The sequence below is a fragment of the Microcaecilia unicolor genome, chromosome 3 (assembly GCF_901765095.1).
Source record: "Microcaecilia unicolor chromosome 3, aMicUni1.1, whole genome shotgun sequence".
Taxonomy (NCBI): domain Eukaryota; kingdom Metazoa; phylum Chordata; class Amphibia; order Gymnophiona; family Siphonopidae; genus Microcaecilia; species Microcaecilia unicolor.
Genome location: NC_044033.1, coordinates 180,405,564 through 180,431,445, shown reverse-complemented (window position 1 = coordinate 180,431,445; position 25,882 = coordinate 180,405,564). Strand labels below are relative to the sequence as shown.

At 44.9% G+C, this 25,882-nt stretch overlaps 1 protein-coding gene and 1 pseudogene across 1 annotated transcript; both read right to left on the bottom strand.

The window, feature by feature from the left end:
• Window positions 1-18,714: 18,714 nt before the first annotated feature.
• On the bottom strand, window positions 18,715-25,011 carry ZBTB39 (zinc finger and BTB domain containing 39). Its single transcript, XM_030196662.1, has 2 exons — window positions 24,889-25,011; window positions 18,715-22,530 (listed from the first exon to the last, which is right to left on the bottom strand). Exon 2 carries the CDS (start codon window positions 22,410-22,412, stop codon window positions 20,289-20,291), a length of 2,124 nt encoding a protein of 707 aa, XP_030052522.1. The 5' UTR covers window positions 22,413-22,530; window positions 24,889-25,011; the 3' UTR covers window positions 18,715-20,288.
• Window positions 18,974-19,111, bottom strand: LOC115467478 (annotated as a pseudogene).
• Window positions 25,012-25,882: the final 871 nt, after the last annotated feature.

Below are 25,882 nucleotides of genomic sequence, written 5' to 3'. Positions count from 1 at the left end.
ATGCCGCCAGTATTCTTCTCATATTTTTTATTACCCGCCCCCGAATAAATCCCACCTGTGAATCAGCCATCAGCGAAGGTAACACTCTAGATAGCCTGTTTGCCATAATTTTGGCAAGCAGTTTCACCTCCGCATTAAGCAATGATATTGGACGGTAGGATTCCGGCCTATCTGCTGGTTTACCTGGTTTTTGGAGAACAATTATTTGAGCTATATTGAGGCAACCTTTCCTGTTGTATGATGTTGTTAAATACTTCCACCAAAACCGGACTAATCTCTGATCTCAGCAGTTTGTAAAATTCATTCCTAAAACCGTCCGGTCCCGGGGCCTTTCCCAATGCCCCTTGCTGTATTACTAATTCCACTTCTTCCACCATCACCGGGGTATCTAATTTTGCTACATCAGAGTCCGCTATGCGGGGTAATCCCATACTGGACAGATATGCCTCACTATTTTCCATTATCGTATTCTGTGCTTCATAAAGCTGAGCAAAAAAATTCTGTAAAAACCCCGTTAATAGCTTTGTCTGTATGGTGTCTGTTACCCTTGGAGTCAATCAGCGTGGTTACTTTTGTCCGCCCCTTGTTTCCTTTAGCCAGACGAGCCAATAAGCCACTACTCTTATTCGCAAACCGATATAGCTGATATTTGTAATAATCTTGCGATCGTTTCGCCCGATCATGCAACAATTCATTTAAATTTTGCTGCGTTTCCAATAATTGTTTTTTCACCCTCATAGTCGGTGTCTCCCCAAATTGCTTGTGGAGGAAAGTCACTCGCCTCTCTAGGCGCGCTACCTCCCTGCGGTGCACCTTTATCTGATGGCTGACATATGAAATCACCTCCCCTTGAAGAACAGCTTTCACTGTCTCCCAATAAAGACCCAGTTGAGCCCTATGTTGAGCATTGGCTTCTGCATAGAGTTGCCATTTTGAGACTATAAAAGGCAAAAAATGATTTTCTCTGTAAAGAAAAGACGGAAAGCACCAGCCACCTTCCCCAGAGACAGGCTCCCCAGCAAACTTCACCTCAACCCCCCCCCCCCCCATGTTGCGTTCTCGAGGGCCTTGGCATTCTGTCAGGTCCTCGAGGCAGGACTGGAGTTCGTGAGCCCTTGGGCCACTGCCGAGCGGCAGCGGCAGGCAAGACCACCTCGGGACTGGAAACACAGAAGAGCAGTACTGGAACTCTGGACTGGAGTAGTACAAGGCAGGCAACTAGAACAGATGAGACAGGAACAGCTTCACCTGCACCTAGCCACCGTTCCTTCGGAGTTGAGCTCCGAAGTGCAGGCGGCCGGCAGGACTTGCAGGATAAGGCAGGAACTGAAGATCCAGAGGACCCACCCTGGGTCTGGGATACATGAGGGCGACAGGGCACGGAACTAGACTCAGACAGTGTGCTGCTGCACAGCCACTAGCAAGACCCAGAAGACAGACAAAGGAACACAAGGCGTACAGAAGCTAGCAGGAGCAAGACTAGGGCAGCAACACACTAGGCAGAACGGGGATCCGGGAATACCCACAGGTTAAACCCTCTAGCTAGGTGAAGACAGGATACAGGAATAATCACTCAGAAAAACACACTAGCCAGACAGATACAGGATTCAGGATATACCCTCAGGATATACAAGCAGGGTAGGCACACAGACTAGGCAAGGCAGGGTTCAGGGTAAAGAGAGCAAACCAGGAATAACAGGCCAAGGGTCTTGGGCAGGCAGCACAGCAAACAGAGTAACCAGGAAGAACAGGCCAAGGGTCTGAAGCCACAGCCGTTCCACACACTGACTGGGGAACTCACAAAGGCTGAGGCTTTGCATACAGAGAACAAACCCGGACAAAGGCTTCACCCCAACCCAGGGTAAGCCAGGAACAGAGGCTTCACTCCAACACAGGGTAAGCCTGGAGCAGAGGCTTCACCCCAAACACAGGGTAAGCCAGGAACAGAGGCTTCACCCCAAACACAGGGTAAGCCAGGAAGGACCCGCAGTCCACAGACAGACAGTGGCAGGGAAGACCCCCCACAGAAGGACAACAGAGACACAGACACAGAAAGAAACTGGGCTGGAACCCAGAGAGAGGCTAAGCAGTAGTGCGACGAAGCAAACACCCACAGAAGGTGAGCTCTCCACAGGAAAACCAATAGGGTAAAACAAACAGTGGATCCAACAAAAAGTCCTCTCACAATGAGTGTCTTCCTGAACAAGGTCTTTATTCACAATGGCACAACTGACCCTCCAACAAAAAGTCCTCTCACAATGAGTGTCTTCCTGAACAAGGTCTTTATTCACAATGGCACAACTGACCCAAATGGGTCAGTTGTGCCATTGTGAATAAAGACCTTGTTCAGGAAGACACTCATTGTGAGAGGACTTTTTGTTGGATCCACTGTTTGTTTTACCCTAAGCAGTAGTGCAGCAGACACTTACTAACCTGACCTGGCCTAAGAGCATAACACTTATGCAAAGGCGCTGACTGCAAGCACAGCACTTCCTTATGAAGGCTCTCACTGATGAGTCACCAGCAGTAGGGCAGAAGCAGGAAGTACACAGACCCCAAAGAGAGGCTCGACACACATAGGAAGTGAGCCCACAGGAAAGACAAGCAGGAGCCATCTTGGAAGCTGGCACAGAGCCGGTGGCAGCCATCTTAGATGCTGGCTCCCTAGAGAGGCATAGCCCACACAGGCAAGGTCTAGTGAAGCAATCAGCACAGAGACTAGAGACAAGACAAACACAAACAGACAGAAGCCAGTAGAGCTGCTGACCCCCAGAAAGAAGGTAAGACTGAGGGTGGTCATGGCCACAGACGTGACACCCCAACAGATTAAAAGTACTATTGTCCTAGTTCTTTGGCAATATGGGATTAGAACAGCTACCAACTGTGGGGGGAGGGAAACAGTCCCAGTAGCTTTGTCAAAATGCTGAGCTCTGCCATGTGAGAGACCTCAGTTCTTTTCTTTTGGAGATGTTTCAGTGATAGCTTTCACAACCAACAGATGAAGGGAGTCTCAGCCTTTATGCAATGGTGACACTTAATAGCCAAAATCAGGTGAGAACACATTAGGTTCCAGTGCAAGCTGGGTTCGCAACTGAAGATCAATTCTGCAACAGATGGGCTACATGAGAGGGCGGAAAGGATTAATTCTGAAGGAAAACCACTAGTAGCTGAGAATGAAGACAAATAGTGTCATTGCCCAGTAAGATTCAGTTTCTGACTGAGCTGGAAGCCCAGGAGCAGGAGGAAATTGCCAGGGAAACAAAAATTTTAATTGTATACTTTTCACATTTGGATGACTAAAAAATGCAATTCAAAATGCATTAAAGTACAAGTTTATTTCAGTAATCTACATGACATACTTTAATAGGGATAGGCAGTCAGAAAATGTTCATTTCATGTCATTTATGGGAATTTCTTTTTATCTATTTTTGCTTGGCACGTTGTTGTTTTGTCAAGTTTCTGATAATAGCGTGCACACTATCGTGGAAAGTGGGTACACTATTTTTCAGGTTTGCACATGCAGAATGGTTCACACATGCATGGTGGTTCCACTATTGGGGAAGTGTACGCACCATTTCCACACCATTTGGGCGCGGACCCCAGATCTGCACATAAACTAATCAATTAGACGCTAGCAAAGAGTTACACAGTTCTGCCCAACACCCTATTCTATAACATGCACACCTAAATAGCATAGTGTGCAATTCCAAAGGGGGCATTGCCAGGTCAGGGGCATTCCCAGAAATTAGACACGTTATAAAATATCTGCATTTGCAGCCTAACTGCCATCAGTTGGGTGCAAACATTTACACCAGCATTTGGCAGGTGTAAGTGCTCAGGCGCAAAATGTGCATTAAGGTAGCATTGCATAAAGGATGCTCCCTGCTGAGCACCCGAATACTCGCTTAGCATGGATCATCCCGGCACCTAATATTGGGCACCATTTATTGAATCTAGACACAATATCATGTTTTTTTTTTCTGCTCATCAGTTAGAAACAACATAAAATGACCATATGGTACTTGGGCCACGTCCAGTGCATCCAGGATGAACCAGGAAGGGGCAGGGTGCCACCATTTTGAAGAGGGTGGTCCCAGAGGCTGGAGGGAGTAAACATTCCTCCTGCCTCCTACGAAAGGTACGTGGAGGGGTCTGGGATTCCACTAAACCACAAGGCCAGTAGTGACTAGGTCAGGCTTGGTCCTGCCTGGCCTAGGGTCCGCCAGACTACCAGAATATTCTTGAGGGGGAGGGGGGTCAGGCTCAGGGGCTGTGGCATGCTGCCATTTTGACTTTCCTGGCTCAGGCACTGACAAGAAATTTAGCACGGGACCCTACCAACCCCTTTACTCAACACTAACAACATACGTATAATTTGCATGCTGTTAGACCAAAAAAAAAAAAATCAATGTCCCAGCCAGTGTTTTCTTGTGTTGTATAGATCAGTGCCACAGTTCTGTGCATCTCTCTCTGTGTTAGGAAAGCCCCTATTCTAGGTACATACTTATGGAATACCACTTAGCCAGAAACTTCTCATTAGAGAATGACACAAGGACAAAACTTGTCCATTGAACTGAGTTCAATTCCCACTGCAGCTCCTTGTGACTCTGAGCAAGTCACTTAACCCTCCATTGCCCCTGGTACAAAATAAGTACCTGAATATATGTAAACCGCTTTGAATGTAGTTGTAAAAAACCTCAGAAAGGCGGTATATCAAGTCCCATTTCCCGTTCCCTATTGGAAATTCTACATGGAATGTTGCTATTCCACGAGCAACATTCCATGTAGAAGACTGCCCTTGCAGATCAGCAATGCGGCCGCACAGGCTTCTGTTTCTGTGAGTCTGACGTCCTGCATGTATGACTCACAGAAACAGAAGCCTGCACGGCCGCATTGCTGATCTGCAAGGGCAGGCTTCTACATGGAATGTTGCTAGTAGAGGAGTAGCCTAGTGGTTAGTGCTGTGGACTTTGATCCTGGGGAACTGAATTTAATTCCCACTGCAGCTCCTTGTGACTCTGGGCAAGTCACTTAACCCTCCATTGCCCCTGGTACAAAATAAGTACCTGAATATATGTAAACCGCTTTGAATATAGTTGCAAAAAACCTCAGAAAGGCGGTATATCAAGTCCCATTTCCCTTTCCCATCCCTCCAAACTCCATTCCCACCCTGTCTCCACAAATTCTGTTAAAATTACTACCATTACTGCAGTTTACCGGGGGAGGGGGTCCCCATCTCCATGTCATTCTCTTAATTTGTGAGCAAGGTGGCCCGGCCAACGTCTAACCAGTTTTTTTCAAACTGACATGGTGGCTATCCATGGCTTCTACATCTGACCAGCACCTTCATTGTGATTTACAAGTAATTTTGCACCAGCAAGTATACACCTCTCTTGCTTATAGAGAATTTGATTGTGACCCCCCAATGCAGGCAAGCTCCCCACCAAAACACAGCCAGTGCCCAGTCATTTTACCGGTGCTGTGAATAAAGAGTGAATAAGCTACATCTCCTGTGGTGATTCGTCCTTCTGGCCAGCCTCTACTCTTTTCCTGCTTAAAAATTGTTTAAGCATGTGCAACATGAGATGATAACAAAGACGACTGGGTGTTCAACATTTAACAGTTGAATTCAATAAGAATGACCTAATTTTGAAGTTTACAAGGTGTGAGGTTTCTTTTAACAATACATAATTGCTAGAATTTCAATTTTATGTAATGTCAAAACTGTTTATATCCAACAATGACAAAGTAACTACCAGTAATATATTACTTTTCACAGTAACATATTACTTTTATTTAAAAAGTAAATACAATATATTGCTTTTTCCTTACAGAAACTATTAACTTTAATGTATCATTTTTACTTAAGCAGATGCTATTACTGTTTTCCTGCCATTCTCATCGTCTTGGGCAGCAACATTGACACATAATTCAAGAGTGTATGAAACAAATAGAAAACTGGATCTCAGTTCATAGTCTTAAAATCAAAAAAGAAAAAAAAATAATACATTTTTATGGTTAGAAGCTAGTAGTGACCCAAGATATATGCAAGATTTTACTATCGATAAGAATGTTTTCTCACTTGACCTACATTCAAAAATCTTAGGAATGGAGGTGGACAATTTACTACCAATGTGACATCATGGTTTTTCAGTAATGAAGACATCATATTAACAGGAAGCTCAGGGTTATAAAAAATATTTTACTGTTGACACATTTAGGGCCCTGTTTAACAACCAATTACAGATTATGCAAAATACAGCTATTCGGTTGATTTTTGATTCGACAAGATTTGATTACTGTATTAAATTTCTAAGTTACGTTGGCTGCCGCTCACGGCTGGATTCAAGCTGTGTCATAGATTTTAAAATTTTGTCTGGACCCTTCCTATATCATGAATTTAATTACATTGCTGCAAGGCGCTACTTCTACATACAGTACCCAGAATTAGTTTATTCTACGTTTTCCAGAAATAACTAAGTTAAAATCAGTTAAGCAATTCTCTGCACCTTTACATCATCAAATGGCTAAAATCTGGAACTCATTACCTTTATCTCTGAGGTCTCATAGGCATTATTTGAATTTCAGGAAAAACTCGAAGGCTCTATTCTTTATAAATTTGGCCTTTCGTTATCTGATGAAAATCAATACATAAGTGCAAAAATCTGGATGCAGAAATCCAGACTTCAAAAAATTGCAGTTTCTGGACCGCCCGATAATCCGGACTACACATTTTCCCGTCCCCCTCCCCCCCCACACACACATGATCCACCTCCTCTATTCCCAGCCCTGCTCACTTGCTCTCACTCTCACCTCTTCTGAAGTCTTTGGTGTTGCAGTGCCAGCGGCAGTCTTACAGGCTGCTTCTAGCATAAGCACATAAGCACCGCTATACTGGGAAAAGACCAAGGGTCCATCAAGCCCAGCATCCTGTTTCTGACAGCGGCCAATCCAGGCTTCAAGAACCCGGCAACCCTCCCCCCCCCACACAATTTTTTAAAATAATGTTCAATGGACTTTTCCCTCAGGAATCTGTCCAAACCCCATTTAAATTCCGTAAGGCCAGCTGCTGTCACTACATTCTCCGGCAACGAGTTCCAGAGTCTAACTACATGCTGAGTAAAGAAAACCTTTCTCCTATTTGTTTTAAATCTACCATATTCTAGCTTCATCTTGTGTCCCCTGGTTCTGTTGTTGCTTGAAAGTGTAAACAAATGCTTCACATCTCTCCCCTCTACTCCGCTCATTATCTTGTAGACTTCTGTCATATCACCCCTCAGCCGCCTTTTCTCCAAGCTGAAGAACCCTAACCTTCTCAGCCTTTCCTCACAGGGAAGTTGTTCCATTCCCTTTATCATTTTCGTCGCCCTTCTCTGCACTGGGCCTTTCCCTCTGACCTGTCCCACTCTTCCAAAAACAGGAAGTTGCAAGACAGGTCAGAGGGAAAGGCCCAGTGTATGCTGATGGCAGCCTGTAAGGCTGCCACTACAGCACCAAAGACTTCAGAATAGATGAGCATGAGATAGAGCCGAGGTCAGGGCGGGAGTGGGGGAAAGATGCCCGACTGTGTGGGAAGGGAGACATAGCCAGGGGGGGAGGTGACGAGAGATGCTGGAAGGGGATGAGAGACACTGTTCAGCTTTTTATTCTTCTGTAAATTTGAATTTTAAAAGTACTGCCCAAGAGTCCAGAAAAGCCAAAAATCTGGAGAGACCCAATTATTGAGCAGTCCAGATTTTTGGACATGTACTGTATTAAATTTTATGTATTTTGGTATTGAGTACACTACAGCATAGTTGATGTAACTGTGCATTTGTATTGTAATTCCTAGACATTTTGGTCTGGTATCTTGCTGATGTGATTAGCCCTGAACTTGTAGGTAGTGATGGAATAGAAGACATAACATACTTACCCAACACTGTCAGTGAAACAAATGGCTGCTTTAATGCATTCTGAAGTGTACGTTTTGGACTGCAGAATATGAAAAATGGACTAGGGCACGAAGGTTGTTGTTGTTTTTTTTTTTTTTACAAGATGCTGTATCTAAAATGCAAGTACCATCTCCTTATCTGCATCCTGGTTTGGGAGGAAGAGTTCCTATCTATTCTGATCTGCCTCACCCACCATTTCTTAAGACAGCTCCTGTGCCTTCCTTCCTTCCTTCCTAGTAGAGGATTGTTTCAGACAAAGTTTCAGCTCAAGCTAGAAACTGAGATTTCCTTGAATTTTTTTTTTATCTCATTCCTATCCAACCTATGCTCCCTGCCTCTGCTTCCCACAGTCCAGAACCAAAGTATTCAGCCCTGCTGTTTAATTACTTCTCAGGCACGGGTCCCCTGGTAAAACAACACAACTCAATCCTCTCAGAAAGTTAAAGTGTATTAATGTATGCCACCCAAGTTTCACTCATTCATACTGCTTTGCTTGCCTAGGTGCCTCTGCCCATGTCAAGCCTCCCTAACTACCCAATCCTTGGCATCCAAAATGACCAGCACATGTAACAGGTCTGGTGGTGGGTTTTTTTTTTTCCCTGGGATGTGGACACATCACAAGAAAATCTGCAGAGTCACTGGTCACCAAGTGGCCCTTTTACTAAAGGACAGCAAGGCTTCCGAGCAGGTAGTGCGCAACAAACAGAACCACTGAATGGGGGTGGGGTGTGGGTGTGCCCTGAGGTAACCGGGCAGCACATGGCTATCATCGCACACTGCCCAATTACCACAGGTTTAGCGGTTGATCCCTTACTGCCATCTAAATAAGGTGGCAGTTAAAAGCTAAAGTCAGAATGGCCACACACCAATTGTGAAACCAGTGCACGGCCATTTTGACACAAACTACAATTCCAGTATTTTCCCGCTGCACTAGAAAGTGGCTGGTGTGCACGGTGAACCCAAGTGCTACTCACAGCATGGCTCTGTAAAAGGGTTCCTCTACATACAAGTTAAGGGCATAGACAAACAGCCAAATCCCAAAATGTATTTTATTCTAAGTACAAACAACACATCCTGTTGTGCAATGGCATATTAAAAAAATCTGATGTACAATTGTTGCAGACATCTATCAATTCAGACAGGGAAATCAGTTTACAAAATATACAAAAACTTTATAGCAATAGATAGTAAATACTTTAATATTAGGAGGTCAGTACCTATGTTAGCGTCAACAGAGGAGTGAAAGTCAGAGAATTACAGAATTTTGTTCTGCAATATAGAATCTACAGCCTCTGATAAAACAAAAAAAAAAATCCTAGATTAAAAAAATAAAATATCAGTAACAGACCAGTAGCAAAATAAAATTTTTATTTTATTATGTGGTTTTATATGAAAATTACTCAGTATTTGGATCCCAGGACTTCTCCCCACCTTTAGTACAAGGATCAAACACATATGTTTTTCATCCAAGCAGTTTCCTTCAGAGGTAGATGGCTAAAAACAATCCCTTCAGTTAACCTCAATGTTTAAAACCTTCCAAAAGTTTAAAGGTGCAATTCACTTCCAAAATGTGTCCCTTTCTCTGCTCTTCCCTAAAAACTGTAATTATTTCAACTTCCCAAACTGTGTGGGAATATTTGTAATTATGCTACTTCAAATTTTTGGATCTCAAAACATCTACAATTTAACTAGGCCCCTGGTTAGAAAGTCTTTTAGACAGATCAGCTGGTAAATACCAATCTGCTCTTTCTGCCCCTGCTGCATGGGGACCACGATATGTGAAAACAGCTAAAGATGTGTTCTCCGTTTTACTAGAGGAGTGTTTCCCAGTGTGCTTTCAAACCTGATCAGCTATGGTATGAAAACAAGTCACCACTGGGCATCTCATAGCAACAAAGAGAGCAGCAATGGATCTTTAAAATACAACTCTGTGCAACATGTTTTTGCAGAAAGTAGGGCTTGGCTATCCAGGATCTGCATGCTGGCTATTAATTTCCACACTTGGGTGCTCATGGTATACCTAGATACAGCATGAGCTCCAGATTGTGGAAATTAGCTGGCAGCTGGACTCTCGCTTTATGAAGCACATGCAGTGCACACAGTTTCTCTTCATCTTCCCCTCTGGTGAGGCTTGGTCATGAGCCCTCTCCCATATCCCGCAGAGGCTGGGGTGTCACACACCACTTCTGGAAGTGTCAGTGTGTTCTGGGCTTGAAAAAGTAGGGAAACAAAGGGGGAAGGGGGCCCTCTAGTGGTGACAGTTTCAGCATTTGAAAACCCAGATATAAAAGTACTTCAGCCAGGAGCAATAAGTTTAATTGCTAAGGGTACATCACCCCCTCCCCCAGTACAGTGGCCATTATCTATGCAGCACAGACATATTTAAAACAGCTAAAACTCAGCTCCGAGGTTAAACTGTTGAATTTCTCATTAAAAAAAAAAAAAAAAAAGAAGTGAATCAATACTGAATTCTTTATATGCAAAGTCATAACCTGGGAGAGTATTTGACTGCTTTGTGTCTGACCCACTCTGTTCCGGGATAATGAAATGAGACCTTAGAGGCCCGGCAAGCTCTTCTGTCCTCTCATAACCCACCTAACCGCCCCCCTCCAAACTCCCAAACACATACAAATGAGTTCACATCACCACCTCTAGGCTGCTGTTTTGAAACTTGATAGCTGAAAACAAAGCTGAAAAATAAATTAAAACTTTCTCCCCTAAAGTGAAAAAGACAAATAAAGTATAATGATAAAGGGGCAGTAGCAGCAATAATTTCAGCTGAGGCAAACTGGAGGGAAGGTGAAGGCGAAGGCAGGGCATAACACATCAGCGGGAGGGGACAGGTGAAGTGCGGAAACAAACTGGAGAGTGAAAACTCTACAAGGCCAGTTGAGCTAGATAAGAATTTACTACCATAATAGCTAAGAGTTCTTCTAGTCTGCATCTGAAGAACATTAACTATGCAGGTGGTACTTGTGTGTATATTTAAATACACACATCAGATAGACAGAAGGAAGGAAAAATGCAGTACTGCAAGGAGTAAGGCCAGAGGCTGTGTGCACATCTCCCAGAAGAGCCAGATAGGGAGCAGTTAAAGGAGGTGTGCAAAATGATACATACCCTCATGCAATGGCATATCTACGTGGGGCCATGGGGGCCCGGTACTCCCAAATTTCCTCAGGGCCCCTGGTTTTGCTGGCAGGGGTCCCCCAATCCCCGGCAGCTGAAGCCTTGTCCAGTGCCAGTCTCTGGCACCACCACATTGCCTGCCCTGCTGCCTTCCCCTCACGTCCGCCACGATTCTTTTCGTGAAACTGAGCATGCTCAATTTCACTAAAAGGATCCTGCAGGACATGAGGGGAAGAGAGAGCAGCAGGGCAGGCGACACAGCAGCGCCAGAGACCAGCGATGGACAGGCAGCAGACCAAATGTGCCCCCCCACCTCGGGCTCTGGACCCCTCCCACCGTGAGGTCTGGCTACGCCTCTGCCCTGATGGGAGCTGCAAGTGGAAGAGGAGGAGAAACCTTGTATTTCAAACAGAAACATTCTACTCAGTGTATTTCTTGTTTGAGCTGCCTGCCTGCCCCTCCCTCCACTAGTATTTCCCTTATAGGCACAGAATGAGAGCAGACCCAGCACTAAGGCTGCAGGAGAGGTAATACAGGGATGGCCTTTATCCCCACTTATTGCTGGAGAAACTAAAACAAGGGCAGAAATGAACTCTCCACACCAGAGACATCGCATTGGAAAACGCAGCAAGTAGCCCATCCCAGCCTTCACTTTCCATTCCCATCTCACCAAACGGTGGCTCGGTTACCAGCACCTTCCTGTTAGTGTTTTAGCAAAAGAAAGCCTTTCCTCCTTGTCGGTGACAACGCTTTCCTAATTCACAGTTTAAGATTTCAGATTTGAAGACTTTTTTTTTTTTTTTTTAAATAAAGACTCACTAAAGAAAGTAATCAAAAACATCAGTTTTTCTCATTCTGCACGTAAGATCTGCAATGTTTATCTACAATCAGTCCCATCCTTGCTCAAGCCACTTCATTGTTACAGAACAAGAGACACACACATGACCTCAGCTTAAATCCCAGGCCCAAGTAGCTGTCTCACATCTTTGTGTAGTCGAGAAAAGCCTTTACAATTCAGGCCCCCTAAATTATTTAATTACTGTATTTTTTGCCCCAAATTTATTCCAGTTCTAAAAGTGAAGGGGTGCTCAAGCAAAGTGTGTCTGCTTGCTTTTGTGCTTCCTCTTCCGGTTCATGTGAGCAAGAGTTTTTAAGCTATCAACCATGTGAGTAAAATGTGGCAAGTGTTCCAAAATTAAGTTTAAGGATATTATCCATTCCAACTCTTTTTCATGCAAGAATGTTAATGCTGAGTATGTGTGCAATGTACGCTTTTCATATTCTGAATGTGAATGTGTAATTTATTTATTTATTTGTCGCGTTTGTATCCCACCTTATCCCACCTCTTTGCAGGCTCAAAGTGGCTTACAATACATCATGAGTAGTGGAGGAATGTTAATAGGTAAACATTTGGTATTGCAGGATCTTGGTCAGCTTGACAGTAAAACAAAAATAAACGAAATCATAGTGTACAAGCAGATATTATGAAACAAGTTCTGAATACAGATGTGCGAGTTGAGCATATTCACATTTGTTGATCTTTGTGGTACGCTTTATTAAAGAGATGTGTCTTCAATAGTATGCGGAAGTTCGTTCTTTCGAATATCGATTTCAAGCTGCGCGGCAGTGCGTTCGTAATTGTGTGCTCAGGTAGGTAAAGTTTGACGCATGCATTATTTTGTATTTCATTCCTTTGCAGCTGGGGAAGTGCAGCTCAAGAAATGTGCGGGATGATCTTTTGGCATTCCTAGGTGGTAGGTCTATCAGGTCTGACATGTAAGCTGGTGCATCTCCATGGATAATTTTATGAACTAATGAGCATATTTTGAACGTGATGCGTTCCTTGAGTGGGAGCCAGTGAAGTTTTTCTCGTAGTGGCTTGGCACTTTCAAATCCACCTAAGATTGTAAAGATAGACTGAATACAAATGTATGACATGAAAGGAGCCCATCGTGTGACATTTCTGAGCCAGATGATCATTCTCTGTACCCTTCATGTGAGAACAAATGACTACCTGGAAACAGCAGAGACACTTCCTGAATTTGGAGAAAGGAGCTAAAGCATAAGACAAATACCATAGTATTTAAAGAGTTATGACCTCTGTGGAAAAGGAGAAGAAAAATTAGACTGCATGGCCCAACTTTCAGATGTGCCTCATAACCTGCTGCAAAGGTGGTTTTGGATACATAGGCTGCTGGGACTGTACAGAGAATAAAAGGCTATATTGTAATGACAGCGGCAGGGAAAAGGATCCCAAGTGAGAAATTCAGATTGTACGGACAGTTGCTAGACGATGGGACTGTCAGAAGTGGAAGGCTTAAGGGTGCCGCACCTGAAAAATGCATGATGATAATGAGAAAACCAATATAAGACCATCTTAATAGTTCACTTTTGTGCAACAGGGTAGAGGAGCCTGGGTATGAGGCTACACAAACCATGGACAAAGAGCTGGGATGTATGAATGTTACCTTGCACGCATGTGAACTAAACAGTCCAGGCAATGAAGTTCTAGATCTGCCAGCCCTAAGAGTGGAGATGAACACAGATATGGCTCTTATTATAGTAATATGGCTCACCAAGCTGGTTGAGACTTCTGGGGCCTCTGCTGCTGTGGACAGGAACAAGATCCCTGGTTAGTCTGGGGAGGGAAGGCACCTATGCATTTGAGAGTAGTAAGACCTCCATTGCCCCCTGCCAAAATGCCTTCTAGAAGAGGAGGCCATGCTGGGAGTGGGCTGGGAAAGTGACTTAATGGTTTCAGAATGCTTTTTGATGAGGTCTGCTGCCTCTTCCACTGTTGTCACCAAAAACGACTGTCTCCCTGATATAGGATGTCCCCAAGCTTCTACTGAACCATGGGTTCAAGGTTTGAGGCATGCGGCCTATTAAGTCTGCATAACCCAATCCCCATGGTGGAGTCCCTGGATGCTGCACCTAAAGCATCATAGGTTACATGGTCTGGGACTTTCAGCACTCCCACTCTTTGGCTATTAGCTGACGGTACACCTCATCCTTTTTCTGAGGAAGAGTTTTTGTGAACTCCACCACACCGCACACAATGTTCCATAACAGCATGCTCATTAAGAGCTGGTAGGACGCCATGTAGGAAGTGAGCATAGCATTCTGAAAGAATTTTTTCCCAAAGGACTCCAATGTCCTAGCCTCGTTCCCTGGGAGCACTGAAAGAGTGAGTCTTGAAACTCTTGGCTCTTTTGAGAGCGGATTTGACCACCATAGAATAGTGAGGAAGCTGGAGCTTCTCGAGTTTACCTTTATGTTCACCTGCTGTACAGAGGATTCGTCTCCCACTGCTTCATCTCTACCAGCTTCAGGATTCTGTGCATGGGCACTGCCACAATCTCTTTTGGGGCTATCAAACTGAAGAATGTCTAAAATCTAGGCCCTGAATGTATAAATCAAATGAGTTTGACTTAGCCATCTCCTTTACAAAATGAAAAAAGGAGAGTGCTTAGCTTTCATGAGGAAGTGTCTGAGGGACAGCCAAGGGACCCCTCCTTCGAGAAGCCCTCTAGCACATCCTCAGACATCCAAAAGTGATTTGAATCAGACTAACAGAAGTACTACCTTGGAGACATCTAAGTCTTTACCTGACCTCAACGACTGATACCATGGTCAGGAACGGGAAGGGAGCATCAAGGAACCAGAAATCCCCCGTGCTCTGAGAAAGCCCCCCCCCCCCCCCCCCAGGGGACTGAAGATTGACACCAGCTCAGTGCACTCTTGCTCTGTTGCCCATCAAGGCTTTGGTGTCGATGTGCTTCCTGCAGGCAGCGCATAACCTCCAGAACAGGCTGAACCACCCGAGATGCCGGTACTGATGCCCTCGATGCCATAGCCTCTTGCCAAGCAAACAGGTGTTCCATCTGCTCCTGGAGCATGGTCCAAATGCCACTCCTCAAGGACTACCATCAACGAAAGCTGGGGGCCAGCCAGAGGGAGTCACATCATTTGAAGTTATGTGGGGAGTATCAGTGACCTGGTCTTGGCTACTGTGCTCCATCTGGTTCCTTGGAAGTTGAGTGACCCTCTCGCCTGAAGTGCTTGGAGGACCTCGAAGCCTCGGTGCTCTCGATTCTGTAGTCTGAGGGGGGAATTGATGTCAATATCTCTTGGCCTTGACCTGATGCATCACATCAGAGTCCTTCAGCACTGACAAGGATAACGATGACTCCTTCCTTGCCCTTGGAACTGGAGAATGCCCAATTCTATGGTGCTACCAACACGATGATCAGGAAGATGGAGAGGACCTCTCAATATTGATGCATGCCCAGTATCTCATATAGCTCCTGGAACTATAGAGTCTGATGCTAAAGTTGATGGACTGGACTTCTCAGTGTCAAAAATCCATTCACACTGTTTTTCTTGACCATTGATACCTCTCCTTGATATCTATGAACAAATTTTACAAGAAGAGGGATCGTGATCGGGCCCCAGACACTGCAGACACCAGCTATGAGAGTCCATGAAGGACAAGATGCTGCTGCACCTAGAGTACTTCTTAAAACCACTGGGAATTTTAAGGGATGTCATAAAAAATGGCCAAGACAAAATCAAACAGCTCAATGGCAAGTGCTTGAGGTCTAAGGGAGCCCGGAGGGCCACAATTTAAAACAAAACAAACAACTTATCAGTGCTGAAAAAACCCAACTAGAAAGGCTAAAATGGAAGGGACATGGTCCCATATGAAAAAGGCAAAAAATAAGCACCACAAATCGCAATAGACAAAATCTCTTAAAGACGTGAACTGTGTGGGATTAACAGGCAAGAGTCATCCTCACTGATCCACAGAAGAGAGAAGACTGAGCTGATCTTGCATGAATGACGGTGGGTGGGAAGGCACACATATGCGAAGTGAGCTACTTCTGAATGCTTCTGGAAAGAGTGCTGAGGAGCATTTCCTGTACTGGGCTCCATCGCATAACATCACCGATCAGTGAAAATATTACACCCTGCTTGTCTGTGAACCTGTGTTACGTAAACTGGACATGCAGGGTTTAAATTATACCCAATCTGGTATAGAATACAGATTTCTCTCCCATATAGAATTTGTTGAATATTATCATTAATTATAATGGTAGATTTACAGAGTGCTTGACACTAACTTGTGGTGGTGGGTCTTTATATATAGAGGGCCCTATGGACTTTTTCTTGTAGTATCATTTATAGCTACCTTAAGGGTGAGGTGGAGGGGCTATGACGATGCGGTAGGAATGATGTGCAGAAATCCTAATTTGGTTTGCCCGCTCTGTTGCCAGCTCAAATACTTCTATCTACCAATGCCGTTTGTCATCTGGCCTCCACATCCTCACTTTGACAGATCATCTAGCCGTGGCCTATCACAAAGAGAAATAGTGGTGCTACTCTATGAAACCCCACCTCCTGCACAATCAAACCAAGGTCAAATAAACAATAATAGGTGGGAAATGTGGGATACAAATGTAACAAATAAATAAATAATTGTGACTGACCCAGGTACATAAAAAGCTTGTCCTGGCCCCAGGCTGGAGAAAGGTAGTTGTGGCCTAGTGGTTAGGGTGGTGGACTTTGGTCCTGGGGAACTGAGGACCTGAGTTCGATTTCCGGCACAGGCAGCTCCCTGTGACTCTGGGCAAGTCACTTAACCCTTCACTGCACCATGTAAGCCGCATTGAGCCTGCCATGAGTGGGAAAGCGCGGGGTACAAACGTAACAAAAATAAAAAGTGATAACAGAGAGGAGGTTACCAGCTAGAGGCTGGTAAGCCTTACCTTGGTGGTGGGACAATTAACAGAGGCTCTACTGAAGGAAAGGATAGTGAACTATTTATAATTCAGTCAGTTACAAGATCCAAGGCATGGTTTGTTTGTTTTTTTACCAGCAGCAGATCATCTCAAACAAATATGATTTCTCTGCTAGGATGACAGAAATTTATACTGAAGACATGCACAAGACACAATTCACTTGAATTTCAACAAAAGCTTATGATACTATTTTGCACAGAAGATTCGAACTGAACAGTCTGGAGGTGGATGCCAAGGAGGGAACTGAACCACAAACCGATTTCACAGATGACTGTGGTAAATGGAACTCAGAGAAAGGTAATTAGTAGAGTGCTTCAGAGACCAAGTTCAGTTTACTATCTTTATGAGTAACATTGCACAGAGATTAGAACGATTTGCTTGTGGTTTTTTTGTGGATAACACAAAGACCTACAACAGAGAAGACATCTCACAGGGAGAAATATTAGCAATAAATTGAGAGACCGAGGCTCCTAATCCTTTACTAAGCAGAAATTGTAACCCAGCATCCCTCTTGTGTTTCTCCTCTCCCCTATTCTATTGGTCTGTTTCTATACTCTCTCTTTAATTTTGTTTGTAAACCGCTTACATTTTTCACCGATTTGCGGTATATTAAATAAAGTTGAACCCTGAATCATACTCCACATACCCTGGCTTAGGAGTGAGGTTCATTACTGTTGTGGTATGCACAAAAGCAACCCATTTAGGATATTGCTACCAAGAAAGAAGACAGAATATGAAGTGATCTTACAGCCTGAGGAGTGGTCAGTTAAGATTCAATGCAAAACAAGGGCAAAGTCACGCATTTTGAGGTGCAGAAATCCAATGGAGCTACACATGAGAGACGCTGTTGTGCACCAACCAATCAACCTTTGCGCGATAAATGTAGCATCTTGTTATCTCAATGTGACAAGGTGGTGGTAGTTAGAGGCAGAAGAATGCTAAGATGCACAAGAAAAAGGTATAAAAAGCAGAATGGGGGGGATGATGATGCTTCACTATAGGCAGCTAGTGAGGCCTCACTTTAAATACTGTGCTCAGTTCCGGAAGTTGCATCTCACGAAGAACAAGAGGCATGCTCAAGGCGATACAGAGAAAAGCAATCAAACTGATGAAACTTTAGGACTTAAAATGCATTTACACCAGAGGAGAAGATAGATAGGCATTCAAATACATGAATGTTATTAATGCACAAACTAACCTTTTTCAAATGAAAGGAAGTTGTAGTAGGAGTCATAATATTAAGCTCCATCGAGGTAGACTGAGAAACAATATCAAGATTGTTTTTTTTTTTCCATGGAAAGGGTAACGGATGCGTAGAATGAATTCCCGAAGGAACTGGAGGAGACAAAAACAGTAACGGAATTTTTGAAAAGCATGGGATAAACACAAAGGATGCCTTAATGGCAGGAGAATAGTAATAAAACACTGGGATAACCTGACCAAAGAGTGGTTCAGCCCAGAACAGCAGTAAAATGATTATACTGTGCCTTCCAATAAGGCACAGTGTGTGGGGAGGGGGCAGGGTTACCTGCAGTGGCAGTACAGCCACTGCTGGGCAGACAAGATGAATTATTTTGGTCTTTTATCTGCCCTGATTTAGTAGGGTACATACTCAAAAGGAGCGTGGTCGGCCAAAAGAAAGGGGTGAAAGAAGCAATTTTACTGAAGGACCCAACAGTTTGTGTTTCAACAGGATGAAATTGTTATTCTAACAGAAGAAAAATTGCTTCCTCCACCCCTTCCTGTGGTTGACTATCAAGCTCATTTTCAAAGCACTTAGCCTCCCAAAGTTCCATAGAAGCCTAGGGAACTTAGCCTCCCAAAGTGCTTTGAAAATACGCCTCTATGTTCCTTTTTTGTGCCATTTGTGTTGATTCCCTCTGATCTGGTGAACCGATTTAGTAGGGTGCAGTGCTAAGGACCTGAAATGGATCACTATTCATTAGGACTTAAAAGACCGGTACTGTGTCTATTAATGGTACACTCTTCGGTCATAAAACTGTATTCTTTTAACCTGAAACAAAGCAACACTAAAACAAGGAAAATGAGGCACTCAGCTTACAAAACAAGGTGGTCTCACAAATCTTTAAAAAAAAAGGAATATGCGTCGATGAATATTTAAAAACCTGCTCTTAGAGAGCAGAGCACTATTTTATAAAAAGATGTGTCTCAATATTATTAAAATACTTGACATCTGAAATAGAGGGTAAAGATTTACACTTGATCTTAGCCAAAAGGCCGAGAAGCGATGAGGGTAAAGATTTAGAAAATGTCCCTTTCAGGATATATAGATCGTTGGACGCTAACAAACCATCTCCCCAAGAACACCCTGAAAATAAAGCACATTTTGACTCAGCGGTCAAAAGTGAAGCCATGAACCTGTATGCGACACTTTCTTCTGGAAATACTTTTATATGCCAATTTGAAGACGACGTCACTTTGGTTGCGACCACCACGAAGAAACAGGCTACAGATTTTCTTTTGTGACTGGTTAAACCTTATTTTCTTTTCTTTTATTTCTTCAGTTGAGTCTCGATTATCCGATGTAAACGGGACAGGTGGTCGCATAACTGAAAAGTCAGCTAACACAGAAAAAGTGGTTGAGGGATAAAAGAGAGACACAGAAAAAGTGGTTGAGGGATAAAAGAGAGACACACTGAATGTATGTTTCAAAAGAGAAAGCAGTAATAAGAGTTTACCAACTTATGGGGCCCAAGAATCTTACCTAGTGCTGCTGCCTTTTAACTGTCTGCAACACTGTGAAAAGAGAGCGAGAGAAACCAGTGCGTATTTAAATGATGATGCTGTGACATCCCCTAGTCATGTTGGATAATCCAGAACCTCAAGTTAAGTGAGACTCTACTGTATTTATTTTGATTAAACAAAGGATTAGAGGGGATAAGGTGCAGCACTAATCCCTCTGTGTACTGGTGAAAAGCTTGTACTGCTACTGTCTGTGCTGTCCCTGTTCTGTGGCAGGACACTGTGCGTGTGTGAGGGAAGCTTGCACTGCCGCAATCTATACTGCATTTGCTCTGTGGTGGGGCAGTGTGTATATGTGTGTGTGAAAGAGAGAAGCTTGCACTGCTGTTACCCATGTTGTATTTGTTCTGTGGGTATCGGTTTCTTGAACTCTCAATCCAAACCCCTTGGGAAGCACAAATTTGTTAGGAAATATGTGTGTACTAATTTTGCCTCATCTTCTTGGATGAGATGCAACATGCAGCAAAGGATGACAAACTGGAGATAAACCAAGCAGACAGACCGTGGCTTCTAAATAACAGTGCACTGTAACTAGCTTATCAGTTCATTTCAAATTATGCTTATTTAGGTTCCTGGAGAAGTCTGCTTTGAGCACAACTTGTGGAGGATGCCTAACCCTTACAAAACCGTACAAACCGTTCATTTCTGGAACTTCTTAGAGCAGTCAGCTGTCTGTGGCTTTCTCCACTTCTTTGGAATGAATGATGTACATGAACGTCTGCTCAATAGTGAAATCAGCCGGGAGGCTGCCTCTGTGGATGCCAATGTGCTTGCTCATAAGGTTCAGAGTGGAGCTGTAGTGCCCACATACTGTGCAGCGGTACATGAGGGCACCCGAGTGAGTCTTCAGGTGGCACTTGATAGTGGACCGCCCTCGGAAGAACTTATGGCAAACTTTGCACTGATAGGGTTTCTCCCCGGTGTGGATCCTCCTGTGATAGTTGAACTCGCTTGTGTGAGAAAACCTCTTGCCGCAGACCTTGCAGCTGTATTTAGTGTGTGTAGTCTGCGTCTGTAGGGCAATGTCCTCACTCAGGAACTCTCCGGGCACTTTCCGTTTCTGCAAGGTGTTGTGCTGCTGGTCACCAAAGCCCCGTCGCTCTTCTAGCCCATCACACTTGTGCTGGCTGATGTGGCAGTGATAAGCCACATCGGATCTAAAGCTCTGGCCACACAAGTGACAACAAAATAAGGAGCTGTCTATGCTCCGGTGGACAGCCAGATGTTTTTCCAATAGGCCGCGGTCCAGAAAACTGCTGGCACAAGCTGCGCAGGAGAAGACAGAAATGTCCATGTGAGACAGCGTGTGCCACATCAGGCTACACAGGTTGGGGTGCCGCCGATCACAAACTCCGCATGCCTGAGCCTTCAGGTTCACATGCTCCAGAATGTGCCCGCGGAGTGTGTGGAAGTCTCTGAACAGCATCTTCCTGCAGGCAGCACAGGTCAGTTCTGTGCTGGTCCCTCCATTAAATGAGTTGATTTCCCCCGGCAGTGGGTCAGAGGGGCGCACCACCACATTGTGGTCACTCACGCCCTCCTTCCGATGGAGTGCAAGCTGCCACTGGGTGAAAAACTTGGTCTCACACATGTCACAGGAGAATAGGAATATACCCACATGTGAAAGGACATGGGTGACACGGGAGCTATGATCATGGAAGTGAGTTTTGCAAACCTTGCAGTTGCCTGTCTGCAGATCAACATGCTCCCGAGCATGTTGCCTGATCAGCTGCAGGTTGGGTTCCAGCACTTTCTTACACACCTGACAAGGCATAGCCTTGTTCTCCCGCCCACTAGTGGCTTCCCCAAATACCAGCTCATCTTCACTACCATCACTCAGTTCAATGACTTCCCCAGCTGGCCCCAGATCTTCCACAGGATCTTCAAAGTGCAGCTCTTCCTCCTCTAGCTCATCCAGTTGTAGTTCATCCATTGGCCCGAAGCTCTGATCTTTGCACTGCTCACCAATACTGGTGCAGGAGTTGCTCCCTGCAGAGGACCCCAGTGGTGCATCAACTGCAAGGAAACTGTTCTTACTATAATCCCCATTACTCTGGATCTTGAAGGTCTGGCAGGAGCTTGTGGTAGTCTGGATAGCCAAACTACCCCCACTTGTTTGAGCTGCCAGATTTGGAGGAGAGGGGAATGGTGCAGGCTCATCCTGCTCTGTCTTTGTTGGTAGTTGGAATGGTAATGGCATGCTTTGATTAGCTTCACCTGATGGGTTTTTCTCTTCTGCTTTATAGCTATCCATTCCATCTAGGTGTGTGATGTAATTCCTGTCAGAGCTGAAGTGGTCACCACCACCTCGTGTCTCACTGACAGAATGGCTTGGGTCTATTGAGACACTGCTCAGGGCACCTGACCGGCTTTCATTGGATGCTAAAGAATACTTGGCCACAGCTGAGTTCTCCAGGTCCGGGAAAGTTGCATGGCAGGCTTTGAGAAGGCCTTCCATGCCTAGCTTTTCAGCCACCTCATATATAACCCCCACATTGATCAGGTCTGTGAAAAGCTCAGAGGTATAAATAAAGTTGAGAATCTTCTCAAAGTTGGCCGGGGTGATGAAATCCACCACGTAAGTCCTAGCTGCATCCAGGCCTGTGTTCAGAAAGAGGTTCTGGAAGTAACCGGAAGCGCAGGCAAGTATTGCCTTGTGTGCCGCATATGAACGGTTCCCTACCACAATGGTGACGTCACACATGGTCTCCGAGAGCCGGCACTTATTTAGCTCCTTCAGCAGATTGTTAGGATGGTCAGTGCTGTGTAACTTGATCCTCATGCCCATGTTCAACTTCTCTAAGAAACAGCTTCACAACAACGAAGATCCCCTTAGTGTCTTCACAACCACATGGTTATGCTACAAAGAGATGAGTGCACTTGGTTGTCATTAGCAGCAAGGGATTCTAGGGAAGAAAAAAAATACAAAATTCAATAATTCAAGTGTCCCATGGAGAGAACACACATTATAATCAAGCTAGATGCTTTATAGAGATCAATAAATACTAAATACTCAAAATTTGGTGCAAACTCAGCTGATACATGCTAATAAAGAGGAATACAAATGCATTTTAGATCAAGAACAAATTTGTTTCAATTTGAGAGTATATTACCAGCTGGTGTTCCATAAATTAGTTTTCTTTTCTCTAGCCCAGGGATTCTCAACCCAGTCCTCAGGACACACCTAGTCAGTTGGTTTTCAGGATACCCACAATCAATATGCAAGCGATAAGAAACCTACTCTAGCCTAATGAGACAAAATATGCTACCCCTCCCCCCCACACACTTTATTTATATTTTATCACCCATTCTGAGGACTGAAGGAAAAAAATTAATGTGGATGCCATTTACACATCTAGAAAAGTATAGATAAAATACACATACTTCAATTTACACTAGCAAAACAGGGTAATTGGAAAAGGGTTGAATTTGATGTCTCATATCTTCTTCCAACTTAACTATGCGATATATAAATGATATTTATTTGGGCTCCTATCATTCCACGCTAATGTTTTCTTTGTAGGGAATACTGATCCAGCTTTTACAATGCCTCCATTGCCTCAGGTACAAACTTAGATTGTGAGCCCTCCTGGGACGGAAAAATATCCAGAGTACCTGAATGTAACTCACCTTGAGCTACTACTAAAAAAGGTGTGAGCAAAATCTAAATAAATTATTTGAGATTCTGTTGCTACTATCAGAGATTTTACCTGGAATGTTGCTACTATTTGCGATTCTGTTGCTACTATTTGAGATTCTACATGGAATGTTGCTATTCCACTAGCAACATTCCATGTAGAAGCCTGCCCTTGCAGATCAGCAACGCGGCAGCGCAGGCTTCTGTTTCTGTGAGTCTGACGTCCTGCACGTCAGACTCACAGAAACAGAAGCCTGCGCGACCGCATTGTTGATCTGCAAGGGCAAGCTTCTACATGGAATGTTGCTAGTGGAGGAGTAGCCTAGTGGTTAGTGCGTGGAACATTGAACGTTGCTACTATTTGAGATTCTACATGGAATGTTGCTATTATTGCTGATTCTACATGGAATGTTGCTGAGTGGAGGAGTGGCCTAGTGGTTAGCGCACCAGTCTCGCAATCCAGAGGTGGCCAGTTCAAATCCCACTGCTGCTCCTTGTGATCTTGGGCAAGTCACTTAACCCTCCATTGCCTCAGGTACAAACTTAGATTGTGAGCACTCCTGGGACAGAAATATCCAGTGTACCTGACTGTAACTCACCTTGAGCTACTAGTGAAAAAGGTGTGAGCAAAATCTAAACAAAATTATATCTTTGGCATTTACCATGAGCTTCTTTGCTGATCCTAATAAGCAAAGGGGCTCTCAGTAGTTCTGCTTTGGAAATCCACAAACCAAGACAAGGGATAGAGGCAGCCAGAGATGAAGTAACCTGCTCGACTGGAAAAGGGTTGAATTTGATGTCTCATATCTTCTTCCAACTTAACTATGCGATATATAAATGATATTTATTTGGGCTCCTATCATTCCATGCTAATGTTTTCTTTGTAGGGAATGCCGATCCAACTTTTACACTGCCTCCATTGCCTCAGGTACAAACTTAGATTGTGAGACCTCCTGGGACAGAGAAACATCCAGTGTACCTGAATGTGAGCTACTACTGAAAAAGGTGTGATCGAAATCTAAATCAAATTATATCTTTGGCATTTACCATGAGCTTCTTTGCTGATCCTAATAAGCAAAGGGGCTCACAGTAGTTCTGCTTTGAAAATCCACAAACCAAGACATGGGATAGAGGCAGCCAGAGATGAAGTAACGGGCTCGATGATATGGTGGGCAACTGGGCGGTCCTATCTAACCCAAACTTATCTTTCTTTATATGAGTACACGGCACAGAAGCTTGGCCTGAGAAGTAACATCAGTGGGGGGTTTTTAGGCGGGAGGAAAAGAGTGCACTCGAGCACTATGCCTAACAACATTTATTTAATATTACGTTTATCAACGTGTTGATCTGACGGAATGGCTTTCGGGGCCCGAGGCTGACTGCGGCCAGGTCGCCGGCTCTGACCCCTCATCCATCTGGGTCGAGTCACCCGGACACCAGCCCCCACCCAGGGGTGCTTCTTCCTAAGAAAGGCTGCGGACGAGGAACAGGCCGGAGCGTAGGAGTCCGACTCTGTGTCTCTGTTCGGGGCTTTGACCACCTCCCTCCCCTGGCTCTGTACAAGACGGAGCAACAGGCCAAAGCCAGGCGACAACTAATTACCGGGGGGGGGGGGGGGGGCACTCACCTGCTGAAGGCCAGAAGCAGCGATACCGTTCTCGACGCCCGCCTACTGCATAGCGCTGCTCTTCTTAACCGGGACATAGAGCCAGCGGCGGCGGCGCCATCACCCCCCCTCCTCCGCCGCACAAAGGCTCCGGCCGGCTCTGTACCACTCCGACAAGAGGGTACAACACTCACCCCAGCGCCTCCGTGTACCCTTAGCCACACTAAAAGGCAGCGGCCCCTGATGGCCGGAGGCTGAACAGCACTAGGAAATGATACTGGGACAAAGTTTGTCCCTGTCCCTGTCCCCGTCCCCGCCCAATCCCCTCAAGCTTTGTCCATGTCCGGCAAGCTCGGACTCTATCCTTGCCTGTCTCCTCAAGCCCTCACCATTCTGGCCAATCTTATTAAATATATATAGATAATGAGCAGGGGTGGACTGATAGTGACCTGGGCAGTAAGGGTCATTGGACCCCGGCCACTTCCCGCTGCCCACCGCCCCCCTCCTGCCGCTGCCACCACCCACCAAACCTCAGTAGGCCCTTCCCGGTCCTACCTGGAGCACCATCCACCTGTCCAACACTTCTGCCAACCCAGTCAATGATGGTGCCCTCCAGTGCAGCCCAAGGAGCAGTGGTGCTCTCTGAGTTCTGTGGGGCTGCAGACATGCTGGGCTGCTGGCTGAGGCTCTGAGAGCGGTGACACCCCATCTATCATCCCTCAATGGGACTGCAGCAGAGTTGAGCATAAGGTGGAGGTTGGTAAGAGTGCTAGGGGTAAGGGACATGGAAAGGGGAGAAGAAAGAAGTAGGGTGCACAGGGGAACATGGTTGGATAATAGGGGGCTGCACACTATAATGGAGTCACTGTTGGAGTTATAGGGACAGAGCATGATATTATTGGTATCCATTTTTGGTTAAAGTATATGTATCCACATTCTCTGGAAATGCCTGGGTATGAGTTCATTTCTTACCATCAGGCCCAGCTGGTGTGAATGAGATGGCTCATCCTGCAAG